This window comes from Pistacia vera, unplaced genomic scaffold (assembly GCF_008641045.1).
Source record: "Pistacia vera cultivar Batoury unplaced genomic scaffold, PisVer_v2 Contig31, whole genome shotgun sequence".
Lineage (NCBI taxonomy): Eukaryota > Viridiplantae > Streptophyta > Magnoliopsida > Sapindales > Anacardiaceae > Pistacia > Pistacia vera.
In genome coordinates this window covers 1,085,808-1,106,575 of record NW_022196124.1, presented here as the reverse complement: position 1 = coordinate 1,106,575, position 20,768 = coordinate 1,085,808, and the positions used below count along the sequence as shown (strand labels likewise).

The 20,768-nt window shown below is 34.3% G+C and overlaps 1 protein-coding gene across 1 annotated transcript; it reads right to left on the bottom strand.

The window, feature by feature from the left end:
- Positions 1–602: 602 nt before the first annotated feature.
- Positions 603–16,081, bottom strand: LOC116136163 (phospholipid-transporting ATPase 3). The gene is made up of 27 exons (XM_031421857.1): positions 15,705–16,081; positions 13,800–13,865; positions 13,587–13,648; positions 13,206–13,287; positions 12,863–12,973; positions 11,551–11,628; positions 11,319–11,415; positions 10,549–10,655; positions 10,074–10,139; positions 9,605–9,726; positions 9,375–9,471; positions 9,216–9,293; positions 9,012–9,128; positions 7,456–7,605; positions 7,258–7,362; positions 5,631–5,773; positions 5,291–5,392; positions 5,139–5,202; positions 4,841–5,053; positions 3,764–3,929; positions 3,569–3,648; positions 3,209–3,448; positions 2,572–2,793; positions 2,320–2,487; positions 1,463–1,825; positions 1,209–1,315; positions 603–960 (listed from the first exon to the last, which is right to left on the bottom strand). The coding sequence occupies exons 1-27, from the start codon at positions 15,876–15,878 to the stop codon at positions 657–659; spliced, it is 3,684 nt and encodes a 1,227-aa protein (XP_031277717.1). The 5' UTR covers positions 15,879–16,081; the 3' UTR covers positions 603–656.
- Between the last annotated feature and the right edge of the window lie 4,687 nt (positions 16,082–20,768).

The window sequence follows — 20,768 nt, the reverse complement described above, 5'->3', positions numbered from 1 at the left end:
TTGCACAAAGAAAACAATCAATAATATTAAGTACATACACAGTACAAACGTGGGAGAAATTACAGAACAATTTGTTTACAGCAGCCAGCAGGATAAGTAAATATCAGGCGTCAAAGGCAATAGCATGGAATAATTGGCTGGTCCATTTAGATGGACACCCTTCCATATAAATTATTTTTTTTCAAAAATTTATAAAACATCCATATGTGGTGACACTCATCAAAGGAAATAGACTCCATCCGTATAAATAAATAAATCCATATTATTTTCGTGAACACCATCATTCGTATACACGGTTCCCAAATATGAAAGGTGCCATAATTGTTAGACGTCGTGCATTACGAAAGATGTGTTAGTTTCAAACGTGGCTCTACGATACCACGTACATCGGTACAAAAAATTGGGGGCAAATAGTGTCCATAGCATTTATTAAGCAACTCACGTACAACCTGAATCTGGAATTAAATAGCTTAAATTGCACTGTCAAAAACAATCTCTTGGTATTTAAGTCTGTACATCCATGACAAACCTGGTAAATTCTATGAAGGATTCCTAAAAAAAAAAAAAAAAAAAAAAAAAAAAAATTATGCACAAGCTAATTTATAAAATTTCTAAAGATGACCGTCAAATTTTGTACACTAGTGTATTTGGGATTATTAGTTCTTTTTTGGTAATTTAGGCCGTGACCTCATGCTGGCTCTCCTAGCAACATCCCATGCCTTTTGTGGTGCATATATACCTAGCTGTGACGCAAAAAATGACTCGTACCCGGGCGAATCAAATGCAAATCCAGTATGTTTCGATAATTCTCGTGGGAGTTGAGCTATTGCAAAGCTTCTTGCCTCTTCAGGTGTAAGCTGGTTACCAACCTCCAACAACCCTGTTCTTCTTTCATCAGGTTCGTGCCGGTGGATTTCCTGAACAATCTGATAATCATATGGAGCAAACCATCTTTGAACACTGCATTCAAATGAACATCAGAACAAAGTGTCAAAAATAACAAAGAGAAAATACACAAGCCAGAATCATGAAAAGCAAATGCACAAAAGCATAACTATAAACAATGGCCATTTTTTCCTGGGTGAAAATATGCACCATTGAATAATCATGCATGATAACTATAAACAATACATTGATCATACACCGAAGACACGTGACATTTCAGATAAAAACTGTAGTACTTCAATATACGTGTTTCTGAACCTTACCCTTGGTAAATGAAGTCACCGAAAAGCGCAACTACTGGAACAAGAATAAGTGTAAAGTAGAAATAGAATGTACTCATTAAGACATAAATGACAAAATAAACATTCTCCTGCATTGAATATAAGGAAAAAAACAAAAAAAGAGCAAATCAGAACATATACAAATACAATGGAGGCATTGATGATAGACATCCCCCACAAGAAAAATTATAAAAATAAAGCAATATAACAAAAGCAGAAAAAGGCAGAGCACTCACCTGTCGATCATATGGGGTCATAATACCCGCGTATATAAACACAAATATAAACCATGCTAAAATGCTGCCTCCAACAGTTATATAATGATATCTTGTGATTGAATTGCACATCATAAGAAGACGCAAATTGACAGTTACTACAACACACGTGAAAGCCATCGTGCTGACATCCCAAATACCAAATATTTTGCCTGATGAATTTTGACCACCAAAACTGGAAGAGGCCACAAAGTAATAAAGGACTAGAGACTGGTAGACAGAAAAGAAAGCCCAAACTGCCACAACTCTCCATGTGAAAAAGACATTTTTTATTCCTTCCTGATATAGTTCAGGGTACTTCTTTGAAAGGGTTGCACTGACATCCTGGCAAAAAGACAATTAAACACACAAGACACATTTAAACCAATCAATTAACAAAGAAACAACATGATCTTATCGTAATTGCTTCAATGCAGTAAAAAGCTCTAGTCAAAAAGTCATTGAAATGAATGCAGTACCTTCTCGAAAAGTCCCATCGCAATAACAGGCATGGATGTAAATATGACATTAAACAATGACTGGAACCAATCATCATAGAATCTTTGACCAGAAAATCCAATGTGGAAGGTAAACCAAAATTAAGTCATAGTAAAAGTAAGATTCTTATAGAAGAAGTACATCACAACCTGCAATCAGAAATTGTCGNAGCTCAGGGTACTTCTTTGAAAGGGTTGCACTGACATCCTGGCAAAAAGACAATTAAACACACAAGACACATTTAAACCAATCAATTAACAAAGAAACAACATGATCTTATCGTAATTGCTTCAATGCAGTAAAAAGCTCTAGTCAAAAAGTCATTGAAATGAATGCAGTACCTTCTCGAAAAGTCCCATCGCAATAACAGGCATGGATGTAAATATGACATTAAACAATGACTGGAACCAATCATCATAGAATCTTTGACCAGAAAATCCAGTGTAAAAGGTAAACCAAAATTGAGTCATAGTAAAAGTAAGATTCTTATAGAAGAAGTACATCACAACCTGCAATCAGAAATTGTCGTAAACTATTATCACCCAAACACAAATAGAACTTAACAAAGTTCTGAATGTGTAATAAACACAAACCTTGCATATTCTAATATATGACCAACGACCATGCACAAGAAGTAAATCTGTAAGGTAGCGAAACTGGGCAATTGCAAAATCACTAGCCATCACTGCTTGCATTCCTTCTTGCCCACTTATTCCTATGCCAATATGAGCAGCTTGAATCATGCTAACATCATTGGCACCATCACCAATACTAAGTGTTATTTTTCTTGCACCTTTTTTTACCAGACTTGTCACCTGAGAGATTAAAAACGGCGTAAGGTATTACCACTGGTTCAACCTGTAAACCAAACTATAATTTTCCCACACCAATAACAATTTTACATGAGTAAACTAAAATGAAAAACACTATTGCAGAATTATTACTTCTCACAAGAAAACTCATCCAAAAATGCTAAAATAAACATGCAGAACAATCAGTTTAGGAAGGAACAATGTTTTTGCTGAAATATATATGTTACAACAAGAAAGCTAAGTTGTGCAACATTATTTTACAAGTGCTGCTCAGACAACACATGTTTGTTTATAGAAAGTAGCACATCAACATAACTTTGAATCCCAAGATCCATGTTTTAAAGAGAAAGAGAAACCAAATACAAGCAGAGTGACATGAAGTGTTCAAATTAAGTCTAGATTCCATAAGGAACCTTACCTGTGCCTTCTGTAAAGGAGAAACTCGGCAGCAGACAACAGAACTACAATTCAAGCTCAAGTTGAGTAGCATTACTCGCAAACTTGGGTCCAGTGCATACATCAAGCACTTTCCATCAATAACAAGAGCTAATTTTGGTCCAGATACAGAATGCATATATTGTTGTGCTTCCTCAAAGCAGGTTTTAAGGTCTCTTTTCACTTCTTCCCTCAAAACACGTGCAATCTCCACTGGGTCACCCTGACAACAGGTATTCAATTAAAAAATTATCATGTAACTAATATTTAGAGATTGACAATTGGTCAAAATTCTAACTTTTTGTACATATAAAACCATTGTTAGCTAAAGAATGCGACTTACCTTTTCTTCAACTTCTCTAATAGCATCAGTTTCCGAACTGATGATAAACTGCTTCATTCCATTGTTAATTAAGTTGCACGCTACAGCAAATTAAAAGAGATATAAATCTCAAGAAGGACAAAAAATAGAAAATAACTCTAAATTCAAGAAACATTTCAGAGAGGTAAACCAGCTCTTCTTAATTTACTGACTCACCATAAGCAATATTTATTGCTGTTTCCAATTTGTCTCCTGTTAGCACCCAAATCTTAATTCCAGCTCTAGAAAGAGTCTCTATGCAAGTTGGTACTCCCTCTTGAAGTTTGTCTTCTATAGCAGTGCAACCAATCAAAATAAGATCCTTCTCTATGAGTTCTGCCACCTGAATAATTTTCACATCTTCTCTGTGATACAAACTTAAAATGGCATCCCAATAAAAGAAAAACAAGATTAAACTATTTGGCAATAAAGAGACAGAAATAGCTGCCTCAAAATTGCATGTAATCATGCTCCATTCTCGCCATATTTTGACTAGAATCCTTTGACACTCATTCAGAATGAAATAAGGGATCACCTCTCACTTTGCCATATCTAAATCATATTAATATAGATATTTTGGCAGAACATAATAAAAATTAACTGAAAATCATACATAACTCCTAATGTATAAGCACCTCCTTCTCAAGACTATAAATCATTAAAGTAAAATAGGCAACGAAGATAACTTCAAATTAACTAAAGAAATAGTGCATAGCATCTAATGTACAAGCACTTCGCTCAACAATAAAAATCATCAATGTAAAGTTGGCAATCAAAGAGTATGGATTATCAAACTTTTTCACAAAAAAAACTGCAACTGTGAAAAAAATGTGCTGTAAGTGATGCAATACACAGCTATGTAATTTTTTTTTTTTTTTGCAAAAAGTGAACCAACATGCTTCTTTCCAAACCAATATGAAATGCCAACTGGGCAAAAAAATGTATAGCATCATACAAGTTAAAATGTCTATTCTTTAGACATTCAATTAATCCTGTTACTAAACAGTAACTTGACGAAGCTACAAAACATATTGGCTCAAGAGGAGTAACAAAAAATGACCACTGTCAACTGACCAGAAATGCATCAATTCACAGCATCATTCAAACAAACACTACATAGTGCAAAAATAATAACACCAATAAACATCTTTTCTGAAATAGAATTGGATGACTAACCTCTTGAAGAGGAAAAAAGAAAAGAAAAAGCTATCAAATTATAATAAAGAAAAGAAAACATGTTCAAACAGAATTTACCTCATCCAACTTCTGCTCACGATCTCGCAGAGAAGACTTAGCCTGAATGAATTTCTCATTCCATCTTTCATACATATCAGGATTCAAATCTCTATAGGCCAGGCAAAGGGTTCGCAACCCGGAAGATCCAAATTGTTCCAAGTGTTCCCTGGTTACTTTCTTCAAGTCTCCATTTCCATCAGCCAGTCTCTCATAAATGACAGTATCAGCACCCTGTGAAAAGCATATTTTTGGCCAAGGGTCAATTTCTTCACCAAACGCAACTAGCAATATGTAAGAATCAAAACGAAACAATTACCTTGCTGTACAAAACAAGCCTACCATCAGGATATCGACATACAACAGACTGGCGCTTCCTCGTACTATTTATGCATCAAGGATTACAATTTATTTAGTTTATCAACCAAGAACATAGAAGATGAATATATTCAAGCAAGAATATATGCCCACCTATTAAATTCGAGCACATTAAGAATCTCATATGACACATCTTGCATTTTACCCATCTTCTCCACATGAGATTCACGAACATAAATCATAGTAGGTGTACGCCTGAGAAAAAATACAAGGATTAGGCAAAAATATGGCCAAATATATCTTTAGAAACAAAAGCTCCCTCAATTTATACCAAAACCAGATGTCAAATTCCCTTAAGGCCATTGGGTTGTCAGAGAGAGCCTCATCCAAGAGCCATTAGTTGATAGGCTAATGGCAAACTACCATGTTTTAGTAACTACTGTAAATCTTAGAAGTTTCATGAGAAGGTCTAAAATAGAATAAGATTACAAACCTGTAAAAGAAAAACCCAAAGTTCTTTGCAGCAGTAACCAATGCAGCCTCATCAGGGGAGGCAGCTTGATAAGTGATCTTTTCTGGGGATTCATCACCTTCTGGAAGCACAGTATGACAAATAGCAAGGCATCTAAAAAATTCCTACATGATAAGCAAAAAATCTCACTTCAAAAACCAAAGAAAGGTAAATTGGGCTTCAAGGACACCCCTGTTCTGGAAATTGCATGATTCAAGCATCAAGCAACATCAGAATTAATAACACTATATTTCATAAATTGTTTGAAGCTCTGAGAAGAGCCAGAAATGTTCTTTGTGAAATGTCATAGGTCCTGCCAATTCTCCTAAATTGCAACAATTATACTAATAATGAAGTTTAATTTATTAAAGCATTAATAACAGATGAAAATATTACTAGAAGTAATACAATTAAACAGGCTCTCTCAACAGCAACCCAAAGCAAAATAAGAATCTAAATTTATAACTCAACTATTAAACATGTTTGCCTTGTTCCATCGACGCTAAATACCAGTTATTATGACACGCAACTATAATACTCTTGATCACACAAAGAAGAAAAAGTAATATGTTGAGAAAACAACAAAATTAACTATTGAAGGAAAGAAAAGATTAAGGAAATTATATTTTTTCTGCTTTAGGTCTGGTCATTCAGTTTGAGACATTTAACTTTCATAATATTTAACCAGACTAATTAATACTGAATTTAAAGAAACTATTCAATAGCAGAAACTGTTGAAATAAACACATTGGAAGAAGTGACAGCACCCATAGGTGGACCTACACTAGGAAGGGGAGCAGGTGGGATGCCATGAACTTTAAATTTCCATCATTTTTTGTTTTACCCTTCATTACAATTTTGCCCCCCAATAAAATCTATATCACTCAGTTTTTTATGTCAACCTTTTGAAGATCCAAATTTCTAAAAGATTCTCATGTCATTATTGAGAGGTGTTACACCATGTGAGTTTTCCTTCTATTTTCATGAATAACCATTTTCATTAAATTACAATCATTGTCTAGAATTTTTTTATTTTGACATTATTAATTTGAAATAAATTCTAATAAATGAACTTCGACAACGAAAACAAAGTTTTACATTTCCTACTTCAAAATTATTTAACTCATAATCATGATCCAGCTTTTCTTTCTCATTATATCCCCACATTTATTTGAACTTTCATTTACTTATTTAATATATTCCCCCATACCGTTGAGGTTTGTAAAAAGAAAAATTCCAAATAATGATACTCTTAAAGTGCCCCCTCAAATAAATTCCTTGTTTCACCATTGCCTCCATTTTAAAATATCATAAGAAGTTTCACATTATGCATATAAACATATATATAACTGTTAAAATAATCCAAGGAAAAAAAAAGATAGAAACTCTTAACCATTTGATAGAATTAAAGTATTCTATTTTACCATGACATTAAGTAGTTATCAAAAAAAAAAAAATTTCATGAAAAAAATAAAATTCAGGGATATGGAGAAAAATAGATTTACAATTCCAGTAAGTACAAAAGTTCATCTTTGAAACAGTATTCCTATCATATCAAATATAACAGCCACTAATCTAGCATTCTGTTCATGAAAACAAAGCAAGATACCTTGCAAATATCAGGATTAGGTTCATTCCTCCAAGCACCCCGTAGAAGCCTTGGATCGTCAAAATTAAAACCTTTTTCATGAGCTGTATTGGCTGCCTTTTCCACCTGTAAAAAGTACAATGACATTAGACATATCATGACCCTTGTAAAATAAGAAATCAGGTGCTATGATGCAATCACATAATGACAAAAGCGTACCTCCTGAATTTTTATGCCAGTCTGCATTGCAACCCCCCTCTCTATTTCAGTGATACCAGTTCCATACATTTCTCCTCCAATTGAACACTTAAAGAACTCCATTAAATTTCTTGTTAAAGTTCCAGTTTTATCAGAAAATATGTATTCCACCTGACCAATGCACAGCATAAACCATAAGAATCATAACTTTGACCGTATATTCTACATAGAATTATATATAAAATAACTTGTTGCACCTCATTTACAAAAGTCAACATGATAAGAAACAAGTTACAGTTTGACAATTTCGAGGCGGATCTCAAGCCATTGATAATAGGAAAGTTGTTATCATTTGTTGGCAAGGACTGTCCAGGAACATAGAGCATTCAGATGATCCTGCCATATATTATTGGTTGGGTATTGATCCTAGTTATCCCAAAGCCCCTTAGATCTTGAGGTCTTTAGAAATCTCTCCCCCTCCTTGGATAAAGGAGAAAACTGATGGCCTCTCCTAAGGGCACCCAGGGCACTTCTGCTAATAGTGGAGTTTCCCAAGCTCATACAAATGTTTCCTTGGTGGTATGATAATGACTCTTAGTGCTTATTATTGAAGTGAAAATCACGGCAATGATCTTGCAATAGAGTTCGCATATTCTAGAAGCTAAGACAGTTTATGGACAGCGTCTGACTCTCTTTTAGTTCTCTTATGTCTTCACAAGAAGTCCATGTCTCTCCTTGGCCTCTTCGTACTATATGGCTCAATTGCTAATATCTATTTCACAACATGAACAACTTATTTTCTCATAGCTACAAAGGGGAATTAAGTAGCAAATACTCTTGCTAACATAGGGTTGTTACATCTCTCACTCTTGATTAGTGTTTAATCTCACTCTGAAGCAGTGTATGATGTTCTCCTATTTCCAATAAGTTTCTCCACCAATTGATATTTAATTTATCTATAGTAATCCTCTTTTCTCTTATCTAATAGCATAAAACTTTAGGAGACTTCCTCTTGGATTTTTTTTTTTTTTTTTTTTAAAGGAAAAAAAATGTCAACATGGCTTAACTTTACCTGTCCTAGTTCTTCATTCAAATTGGAAGTCCGAGCCAATGCAGGAGTGTTGGTTTCAGCATGGTACATGCTTAAGTCCTTGTTAATAAACTGAGTGGATTGAAAAAACTTGATTGTCTGAAATCAAATGAGAGAGACATTTCAATAATACTTTCCCCACACAGCTGAAGCACTCAAAAAATTGTAATTTGCAAAGGAACCTACCTCAATGGAAACATACAGGGAAATGGGGATAATTGGGGAGTAGAGAGTAATTAATGTAAACATATTCAGCACAAAGACCTGTAGAACCAACAAACAGAATCAACTAAGTAAATGAAAGTCAACAACAAATGACAAAGCACTATAGAAACTATATGGTACCAGAAAACGGTTGTCAGGGTTGAATTGATCATCCTCCACACTTCCAGTCATTTTCTGAAGACCTAAGTAGTACTGCTTTTTATCTATGAATACAGCACTGCAGAATTNAAGGAAAAAAAATGTCAACATGGCTTAACTTTACCTGTCCTAGTTCTTCATTCAAATTGGAAGTCCGAGCCAATGCAGGAGTGTTGGTTTCAGCATGGTACATGCTTAAGTCCTTGTTAATAAACTGAGTGGATTGAAAAAACTTGATTGTCTGAAATCAAATGAGAGAGACATTTCAATAATACTTTCCCCACACAGCTGAAGCACTCAAAAAATTGTAATTTGTAAAGGAACCTACCTCAATGGAAACATACAGGGAAATGGGGATAATTGGGGAGTAGAGAGTAATTAATGTAAACATATTCAGCACAAAGACCTGTAGAACCAACAAACAGAATCAACTAAGTAAATGAAAATCAACAACAAATGACAAAGCACTATAGAAACTATATGGTACCAGAAAACGGTTGTCAGGGTTGAATTGATCATCCTCCACACTTCCAGTCATTTTCTGAAGACCTAAGTAGTACTGCTTTTTATCTATGAATACAGCACTGCAGAATTTCAAGAAGTAGAAAAAAATTTCGCATTGGAAAATGGATGTAATGAAAAAAGAAAAAGATAACTAAAAGGGAAAAATAATTATAGCAATTAATTGTAGAAGTACAGACAAAAGAACTGTCAAACCTTCCTATAGATCCAATCAGACACATAACAGAGAGAGTGCCAAAAAGAGCAAGTATAAGTTTGTCAAGTTTCCGCTCTAATGTACTTCTTTTGGAGGGAATATTCATGGAGTTCATCATGACCTACAGTTTCAACCCCAAATCACAATAAACCAAGAGATGAAATAATCAGAGCTGTGGACAAAAGACAGGGAATTAATAGCAAAATGACCCTTCTTATGGGATAGAAACAAAACCAGAAACTTCTGGAAACCGCATATAGTCGAACAAGTCTAAAATAAAATAAAATAAGTAACACTTAAAATCCCAGGATTCAGGATTGATAAAATTAGTAATTTATTGGAAAACATTGTGCTGACAACATTTATAAAAGGTGAAACTTACACTAAGAAAGAAAATTCCTGTCACTATGAAAGTAAAATCATTGCAAAAGAGCATCTTCTGTTGCATTGCAATTCACAATTACAAACCTTTGTTTCATGACCAGCAAAAATTACAACCCCGGTGATGTACTCAGTGTTCCTGAGACTACATCCCTGAAACCACAGTGCTTGAGTTAATGAGTAAACACAATTCCAGTTTGCAATGATTGTGGATAAACATCAAAATCAGTATCTATTAGTGAATAAAAGATAAGACAGTAACCATGAAAACAAGAGATTCCAAAATATGCATAATCTACGATCGATTCCCGGAAAAACGAAAAGAATTTCACTAATGCAAATTTTCCAACAGAATGCCAAAGAGCTGAAAAGACAATGAAAAGTGATAACTAATTACATTAAAAAAAAAAACAAGAAAGATTTAAAGGATCAACATAACATATTATCAGCAGAGTCGTGAAATTCTATAAAAGCGTTCAAGAACAACATTCTGGCTTAATTTTCAATACACTTAATGTAGACTACACAAAAAACGAAAATGTAAAGAAAATAAGGAGCATACTCTCAGTAAAATTTGGTTTGGATTGAGAGGTAACGTTTGTTTTTGCATTATAAGATTGCCAGTGAAAGTGTACAATGAATTGTTTGGATGCTCACATTGAATTTCACCTGCCATTAGAAAATTGACGGTTAATAAGATATTAAATAGTGAGGGAAATGACAGAGTAAATCAGTTTCAAATGGATTGTGAGAACCAACTCCCATCAAGCCTAAACTTGCAGTTCTGTACCGACTTCATGATATAAGTAAAGATATGAGGCAACAATTAATGATTCAGCACATGACATAAAATTATTGTCCTAGCATAAAGACTACAGCAAGGAAAATAATAATCATATAAGTTGCCACAGAGGTGCTGTAGGATGTATAGATTACAACTGAGTAAGCTTGACCTCAGTCTGACTCCAAGGAAAAAAGTGGCAGTATCCCATTATCAATACTTCAAACATGATAGAACTCGATAAGAGTAGAATTTACATTTATATATTACTAGATATTTCTATGCTTGATGCAGCACAATAACAGAATCCCATAGGCTACTACAGGACTACCCACAACAATCACTTGCTGATCTTCTTCGTCCCACCATCTTCTTACTTAACTTCCACAGGGACTCATACACAGCTCATATTTGTATCTAACTTTCACAAATGAAAACTCTTCCCAGTAACTATAATTTTCAAAATGCTGAACAACGTAATACTTCAGTGTGCATAATATAAGGTCTCTGCAGAGACGAAACTGATTAGCAGAACAATTAAAAAGGTTAACCTTTGAATTCACAGGCTTTTTCAGGAGTCAAGTAATCCCATGTCTTTTCCAATGCCTTTCTGATCTTCAAATTTGTTTCTCCATCCAAATTTGCAGTCTGCAACCAAAATGAAAATTTGAAGTACAAATAAACCATGGAGTCAAACATAGCATAACAGAGCAGCAACTTTTATCAGATAAACTGAAAAGACAACAAAACCATATCAAATAGTACAATAGAGAAGAGTAGAACCTCGATATAGCAAATACCATCTGAATTTGTACTAGCGAGGAAAAGGATATCTGCAGGAAAAAATTGGTCCTTCTTAACCTGCAAAAGATACAAGATTCCACTAATATATGATATCATATTTGATAATATAGATAATTTTCACATACTTAACCGAAAAAAATTTACAGAGATCTTATATTGCCCAAAAGAGCAGAATACATTACTCAAAAATCTTAGCATTGAAATCATAAAAAGCTGTTACTTTGTCTCAATTCATAGATCCATACTGGCAAAATGAATAATGTTAACTAGAGAAAATACAAATATAAAGCAATCAGTTTTTACTACACTTTCACTCAAAAGAGATCTTATATTGCCCAAAAGAGCAGAATACATCACTCAAAAATCTTAGCATTGAAATCATAAATAGCTGTTACTTTGCCTCAATTCATAGATCCACACTGGCAAAATGAATAATGTTAACTGGAGAAAATACAAATAAAAAGCGATCAGTTTTTACTAAACTTTCACTCAAAAGATAAGGTTTACACATATGTGATCTTAAAATATTCCCAAGTTTTGATACTATCAATTATTTGGAATCAATTTGGAGAGAAACCCTGTGGCTAAAGCAGAATGCCAGGATTCACCCATCAAAGTGAAGTTGTATTCATGCGGAAGTGGCAACCTCCCAAATGCTAAGGCAAAAACATATTTTGTCAAGTTCCTATGTAGCCTTTGTGATCCAATCACAAATATCAAAACACAAAACCACCTGTAAAAATCTGAACTAGAGAAGTATTATCATCCTAACTTAATATGCCTACAAAGGATAGAATTAAAATATTTTACTCACATTAATGTGACTGCTACAGTAGTGGGCATAAAATTAAAATGCACGTGACTATTAAAATATTTAAATAAAAAATGAAACACCAAAATGTAAATAAACAGGTATGTGTTTTAGAAGGGAAGGAGAAAAGAAGCAGAAGGTGAGTTATAAGATTTGACAAGGTAGATAGTACACATGGTCAATTAATTAGAATTCATTCTGATATTCAGAATTCCAATCACATGCATAAGGAGAACAAAGAGGAACAGGTTTGAAATAGATCAGTAAAAAAATTAGCTCTAAAAGGAAATATAACAAAGCCAATGGACACAGCTAGCACACAGTGAAAAAATAACTACTCAATGGAGGTGATAACCAACACCCCTCACAATGTACTGTAGATATCCTCCATTATATAAAAATTTACAAAGCCAGGTCTCATCATATGACAAATCAACATAGACCCCATGCTAAACCACATAAAAGAAGCAACAAACTCACCCTGACAATATCTCCAACCTGCAGCTTTTTCCAAGGAGTAGGCACCCACCTCTGATCTTGCAGTACATCTATAAGAGAATTATTTATTGCCATATCATTCTGGAAACGCTTCTGTTGCACACAATTTGAAAGAAAAAAATGAACACACAAGTAGAAATAGCAGTAAACTATTTAAACTTACTTACCCCAAGACAGATATTGTTAGACAAACTTCAGACCTCAAGCTAAACCACAAAAACACTTAAACTATAGTGTATCTCAAAAGCTACACATATACCCCATGCCTTTTTAAGAAAAACAATTAAAATGGCATACTACCATGAGCAAGAACTGCAGTACTCACCCAGTCCTCCCATGCCTCTTTAATCAGTGAGACCAAAAGCACCAGACTCAAAGGAACGACATTCGTCACAGGATTCACAGGACTGCATGAGAAGAAAAAAATTTGTTAGCGAGTTAATTGTTGGGACATATCAAGATTATACTCTGGTTTGATAAGTAATTAATTAGAGAACCTGACCAGGGGCATTATTTAATTTAACAAATAAGAGTAGTTTAGTTGAAAGTGAAAAATATGGGAGCCAAGCTGAACAGTTAGTCCAGGAATGTTTCGAAAAAAATTGTCAAAACTACCATAAACCATGATCAAGCAGCCAACAGAACATATGTACCTCCCCAACATATTCTAAAAGAAACTCTCCACCTCAATTTGGAATGGCCATACCTCATTGGTGTCGTTGACAAAATAGAGATCATGAGAAAGTAGCAATTAGCCACCCGCCTGAACTGTCAGAGTAAACACAAACTTTTTTCAGGAACAAAGAAAATCAATAAAATATATCTTTTATTGTTATCTCTAACTGGTTCATGCAAAAATGTCTAAGCAAAAAAACACATCCTCTTCATTCTAATATTAGCAAGCTTAAATCCAGGTTACCTGTTCAAACAATCCTTTTGGTAGAAAGGTCAAAACATTGTACTTAGTAGTTGCTATAGAATTCCCCTGAAACAATTGATTCAATAAAAATCAAAACCCCACCGAGTTTATTACAACCAGAAGTCAGAAAGCAAAGATTACATAATTTTATTACAACAGTTAAGATGTTTCATTTTTTTGATAACACATTCTTATAAGCGTAGTTAACAAATCAAATCATAACTCAAATATGTGTATGCAAGTGAATAGACAACGCTACCATAGGGGACTAAGAATATACATATACATCAATTTCTATGACTAACTAGTGCATCACTACTCAGATTGCTGGTTATTAAGACACCCCCTGCAGAATGGTCCATCATTAGCATAGGCTTTGAACAAACAAGGCATGTCTGTTATGGTAAATATAGACATTTTTGGCTAAATAATTTGTCAATCTCTATAGTATGTTATTTCTCTTATCAATTTACATTTAAATTATTGACCAAGAAAAACTGTGTTTCAAAAATTTGGAAAACCTTATTTCGTGTGTTCGTTTTTGGAACATAAACTAGATCAACAAATCATTTTTCCGGTTAGTAGATTGGAAATAATTAATTTATTTGTTGTCAGTACTACTCTTCCATACAGGATAAATTGATGGAAGACAGAAAAGCTTGATTGCTGGCGCCTCAAATAGCAACAGAATTATTAGACATGTCAATCGATCTTGAAGTGCTTGAGACCAAATCTAATGAAAAAGTTAAACTGGAAAAGTACATTAAGGACACATTATGACCATGGAAGAAGTCAAAAGCTTAAGTGCTTTAAGGACACGTTATGACTATGGAAAAGTTGCACCTCAAGTATAGCTCAATTGCATGCGACTCCTGCTTGCTCAAGTTTCATCTTCAAACAAGCATTTGTTTCCTTACTAGAAAAATTTGAACCTAAGATTTATCCCAACCACATCACAGCTATTACCACTTGACCTTATTCCTGTGTGCACTTCAAACGAATTTATTTTTCTTATTTTAGAATATTTGGTGATAAAACAGGTTTCTTTACTTGTGCACACTCGTGTCACTTAAACAAAAACATTTTTATACTACTTTTTTTTTTTTTTTTTTTTTTTTAATTTGTGCAGTAGAGCCTAAGCAAGAAACCTACCAAACAACAGACATCAAGTAGCAAGTTTAACAACAGAAATTACTTGTCGATGAGAGAGAGAAAGAAGGGAAGAGAACTTATTATTCCTTCCATCCATTTGGTTGAAATGATGAAGAGAAGAGAAAAGACAAAGGTTGGCAATTTCCAGTTGACTATTTGATATCCTCAGAGGAGAAAATCATTATATGTCAATTTCACCACTACAACTTTGTATATTATTGTCATTTTTATCTTAGATAAGAGAAAAAGTTTGATTTTTCTTTTTTATTCTTTTCTCTCGAAAAGAAACTACGAGACTAAATTAATTTTCTTCACTTAATCTCTTTTCCCCTTCCCTCTCCAGCCCGTTACATTTATAGGAGGATTGGTTTTTAGGGCTTTGAAAAACAACCCAACTTTCCTCCTCTTGATATTTCTTTCAAGCCACTAAGTTCTTTTCTCCCAAAAAAATTTCCTTCTTTTCTTCCCTCTTATCAAAAAATGTTGATAAGTGCCAACCACCTCTTAAAATGATTAAAGTTTATGCTCTGATGATTCTAATTTCAACTTTGCTTCACCGCTGCGTGCATGTCTACTTAGCAGCCATGAAACCAAACACTAAAACTCAATTTCATGGGTTCGTATTTTACTAAGTTCAGTGAAGTTCCTCATTTCTTGGATCATCAAGAAACGAATAAACATTTCAGTTACCTTTTTTATGCATATTATTGATAAATATATACGAAAAGAAAATAAAGAAAGAAAGAGATAAACCTTGAATCGGAAAGGTTGATTTGCTTCCCGGTCATTACAGTGTATATTTCGGTTACCAGGTGCCTGCGGCTGGACTCGGCCCAATGTAACTGTACGTGATGGCATGCGCTGGTGACCGTTCGATGATTGGCCCAATCTCGAGCTAGACGACCTAACCCTATCCCATCCGTTCATCTTCTTCTCGATCCAAACCCCAAAAGTAAAAAACTCACAACTCCCAACCCAAAGTCGATCGCCAAACAATGCTCAATTGGATCGACTCTGTTACTCGTCTCCTCTCGATTCAATTAAGGTTCGTTGATTAGACAGCCTCCTTGGCTCCTTGCCCTGACCAACGGACAAAGATGATCTGGCTTCTTGTTCTTTGCCTTCTTTTCCTTTTTTCTTTTTTTTTTTTAATAATTGGCAGTTACTTGCGCCCGTTTTTTTTTATTTTGCTTTTCAGTTCTATTTATATTTTGTTGTTTCGGTTTGGTTTTTATTTTAATCAAATAAAAATTAATAAGCGCGTTATTTTGCCTCGTAACTGCTAATTGGAATTTACTTTTCACCCAAGTCGCACACCAGCGCGTCTTCGAGTTCTCTGGGACCCACCACTTTGTGATTGGGTCGATCTCACCAAGCACAAGGTGGAGGTAGGCGCGTGGAATTTAAAAGGTCAACGGGGGTGGTTAAAAGAACAGAGTATTTGTTCCTGAAGGAACAGCATCACGGCGTCGTTTCGGGGAAATTTCCTTTCAGGGTTATATTGTTTGCTTGCTGCCTGAGAACTTGTTACATCATGACTGAAACTTTTTCGGATAATAATCATATTGTTGCCGCATCCACCAATTATTCAACCAACATTTTCTGTTAGAAAACCGTTGTATGTTGAAGGGATTATCATAAACCCCCCAATTTTTCCTAAAACTTATAATCCCTTAAGAGTTATTAACCCCCTGAGAAATGATAATACCCAAATCCCCCTAAAGTTTCCAAAATAACAGATATCCCCCTACTGTCAATGAACTGTTAGTAAGCCGTTAAAATTTACATGTTATAACTTATAAATATTATCAAATTACTCCCTAACATTTATTTTCACACCTAAAACTTAATGACGGGGGTTTCTATTATTTTAAAAGCTTTAAAAAAAGAATTGTTATTATATCATACTCATAGGGTCAGTTTGTTCGGGGTTAAGTGACATTACTGGGGTAATTCATCTTATATTACTTGATTACCACGTTTGGTTGTCAAGTAATATAAGATACCAGTAATCTTCAAATACCAATTGGTTCTATTGGTAATATAAGAGGTAATCTGATTACCTCCATCTAGGTTTTCTGAGATTACCAGGGTTATCTTTTTTTGTTACATTTTTATCCCTTATTAATAAAATTTTGGACCAATAATACCCCTACTTTAAAACAAATTTACATTAATATCCTTTCAATTTTACCCTTGTTTAATTAAAATTTGGACAATAATGCCCTTAATTTAAAAGAATTTACAGACCACCACTGCCACCAAGCCACCACCAACGGCCACCCAGCCACCACCACCGCCCCCCTGCCGCACCGCGAACAACCGCCGAAAACGCCGAGCCCCAAAAACACTGGAAATTCTGTGGGAGCTCCGGGAGGCTTCGATATGGCCGTTTTTGCCATATTGATGGCCGAAAACGGCCATACGGGCCAGATCTCCGAATAGATCTGGCCGCTAACGGCCAGATCGGTGGCCATTATCGGCCAGGTCTGGACCAGACCTGGCCGTTAACGGCCACCGATCTGGCCGTTAGCGGCCAGATCTATTCCGGCCATCTGCCCGATATGGCCTTTTCGGCCATCAATATGGCCAAAAACGGCCATATCGAAGCCTCCCGAGCCTCCCACAGAATTTCCAGTGTTTTTGGGGGCTCCGGCGATTTTCCGGCGTTTGTTCGCGGTGGCGGCAGGAGGTGGGGTGATTTCGTCATGAATTAAAGTTTTTTTATAAGCGGGGGTGTTTTAGCTAAATCTGAAATATTGGGGGTTAAAAAATAATTCAAAAATTAATAATAAAAATAATATTATATTAATATTTAAAAGAGGGTCAATTTAGTAATTTAAATAACATACCCCCATTTATTCCCATAACCAAAACATATTAATATAACATACCCACCAACAACCAAACATATTTTCTTAAGATTTCCAGTAATCTTCCAAGGTACTATTCTTTCCAGTAATCCAATATTCCCAGTAATCTACATTCCTGAACCAAACGCCCCCATAGAGATAAATCTTAACTCTAATTGTGAAACCCTTAATGTTCTCTTCCTAATGTCTGGCACTTTCCCTGCCTAACAATTAGGGATGGGCATTTTTGAAGTTTCCCGAATTAATTGGGATCGAGACGAGCTCGAGCCCAATGGCTCCCTAGACTCTAGGACGGGCCGAGGACGGAGGTGGTCACGTCCCGACTGCGGTCCAAATATATATACCATTGACCTTAATGTTCTCATTCTCTAATTTTGGGCCCTCAGGCGGGCTCATAACAAGGGTCCTTGGCGCCAACCCGGCCCATGCCACGCCCATGCCCATCCTACTAACAACCCCACCTCCTTTTTCTCTCTATGTAGCAGTCCTTTCACCTTCCCATCCCACATCTTATTTCCTTCCAACCCCAAATTGTCATAGCAGCAAACTCTAGCCCCCTTCCCCCCTAGCCCACTACTTCCACTCCACCATCACACTGTCACGAACCCAAGAGCCTACAACTTACCATTGCACCCAACCCCATCCCACTTTCCCCTATTGCCTTACCAAACCCATTTTCCTCGCAATCCTATTAACTCCACCCTTCATTTCATCCACCAACATTCATTTCAACACCACTTGCTCCAAAAACACGACAGTATAAATTTATTAACAAAATCCAGATAAAAAAAATTAAGCACTCCAGATAATTGTAACAATCACACATAGTATAACTCCACCCTTCATTTCATCTTTCCCCTATTGCCTTACCAAACCCTTTTCCTCGCGAATCCTATTAACTCCACCCTTCATTTCATCCACCAACATTCATTTCAACACCACTTGCTCCAAAAACACGACAATTAAATTTATTAACAAATCCAGATAAAAAAAAAATTAAGCACTCCAGATAATTGTAACATCACACATGAGTATAACTCACCCTCAAATCGGCTTGGGAAGGGTGTCCATATGGTCCCAAGTGGGTGTTAATCTTGTAAGGTTTCCTCAAGGACGATTCTACTCTGATATTAATTGTAACACCATAATAGATAAAACCTCACCCTTAAAACTAACTTGTAAAGGGAGGGTGCTTGCTTGGTTATTAACCATCCTTTAGCCATATGAGACTTAATTAGGATTGTTACAATAATAATTGGGTTTGGTTAATGGGTTGTGATTGAAATGATAGGCCTTTTCAATTTTTATATGATGGGTTTTAATTTAATTAATATGTTTTTATTTGTGGTGAGATTGTTGTAAAGATAACTACTTTGGAGGTTGGAAGAGGTGAAGTTTTGAGGTGGCTCTACTAGGTTAAAATTATTATTATTTTCATTTTCCATAATTTTTTGGAAATTCTATTAATTATTGATAATATAAAAGATAATTTATAATTTTATTCTCCCTACTCTTAAGGTTAATGAAAAAACACTAAAGCGATTTGGGGTTTACTGTTAGTATAATACTACATATACAACATTTTTATACAATATTATGTGACAAAAGATGATTGAATGAATGTTTATTTTTAATTTAAAATTAACCAATCATATTTTTTCATATAATATTGTATGAGAAATGTATAATAAGAGGTTTCTTGTTTTCAGAGAAATTTTAGGGTGCAAAGTGATCCCGAAAGGATACAACAATATTAATTAAGTGGTTATTTTATAATCATTTATTTTTACTCTACAATTGTTCAATAATTAGCTTTGGTATTGGAAAATTTTAGTTATATTCTTAAAAATACCCTCAAATGCATCTTAATGTTTTCGGAATTTTTTATTCAACTTGTACCACGTCTAAATACGTTATGGTTACCAAGTCCTATATAGATATTAGTAATATTAACTTATTGATGTTAAAATCATGGCATAAATTGATAAATAATAGGATTAGTAACATATTTATTAGAGATAATAGAAAAAATGAAAAGCTATTAAAATAAAAAAGCGTAATCCCCAAAAGTATCGCAAAATTGTAAGACACGTGCTGGTTATGACATTGCTTTTCAATTAAGACTTCCACAAAGAGGCTGCCGTATTTGCAACAGGTGAATAATAGATTAAGATACTGTATTATATCTTGATCTCTTTTAAGTTGATGGGGTTAAATGCTAAAGAACACTACTCCCTTTTTTTTCTCACGGAAAGTTATCCATTTTTAATCCAAATCTCCTGGGGCTTTTAGTTTTGGACTTTTGGCCCTATGAGCCTTGTTTATTTATCCAACCACAATAATTGGAGTAGAACACCTCGTTACTGATTAATTTACTAAATAAGCTTCACTTTTTAATATTTTTAATAATAATAAAATTATTCCTATATTAAATTATTAAAATTAATTTTAATTTCATAATCTTTATAAATATTTTTGACACTCTTTATGGAGTGTTTTAAGAAATAGATTTTTTATTTTTTATTTTTTTTAGTTCATTAGTGAGGTTCACATAATAAAAGCATGAAAGGATTTTTCTCAACCTCTAAAGTTTAATAAAACAACAAAGTTCTTCTTGAGATTTTAGAAATAATATAAATCATTTATTACGATTAGAATTTATAATAAGATGAATTAAATAAAAATTTCCCAATTGTTTTTATCCTGTTTATTTTAACATAAAAAACTTAATAATATTGAGATTTCTATTGTTACTATAATTATGAGAAGGTTTTTTATTATTTAGTTATACTTAAAAGGATATTATTTTATTAAAAACTTAACGGTTAGTCTTTTTTAAAGAATTGTTAAAAATGGTTTATAATTTAATTAATTATGATTAAATGGGTACAATTTAATTCAATATAACAATATTTACAAATTTCCCAATTAAAAATAGATAATC

Coding starts and splice junctions, on each gene's coding strand:
- LOC116136163 (XM_031421857.1), bottom strand. CDS start 15,878: ATGAACGGATGGGATAGGGTTAGGTCGTCTAGCTCGAGATTGGGCCAA. Junction 9,472..9,604: donor CTGATTGGATCTATAGGAAG/GTTTGACAGTTC, acceptor GAAATTCTGCAG/TGCTGTATTCATAGATAAAA. Junction 7,363..7,455: donor CTGGCATAAAAATTCAGGAG/GTACGCTTTTGT, acceptor TACTTTTTACAG/GTGGAAAAGGCAGCCAATAC.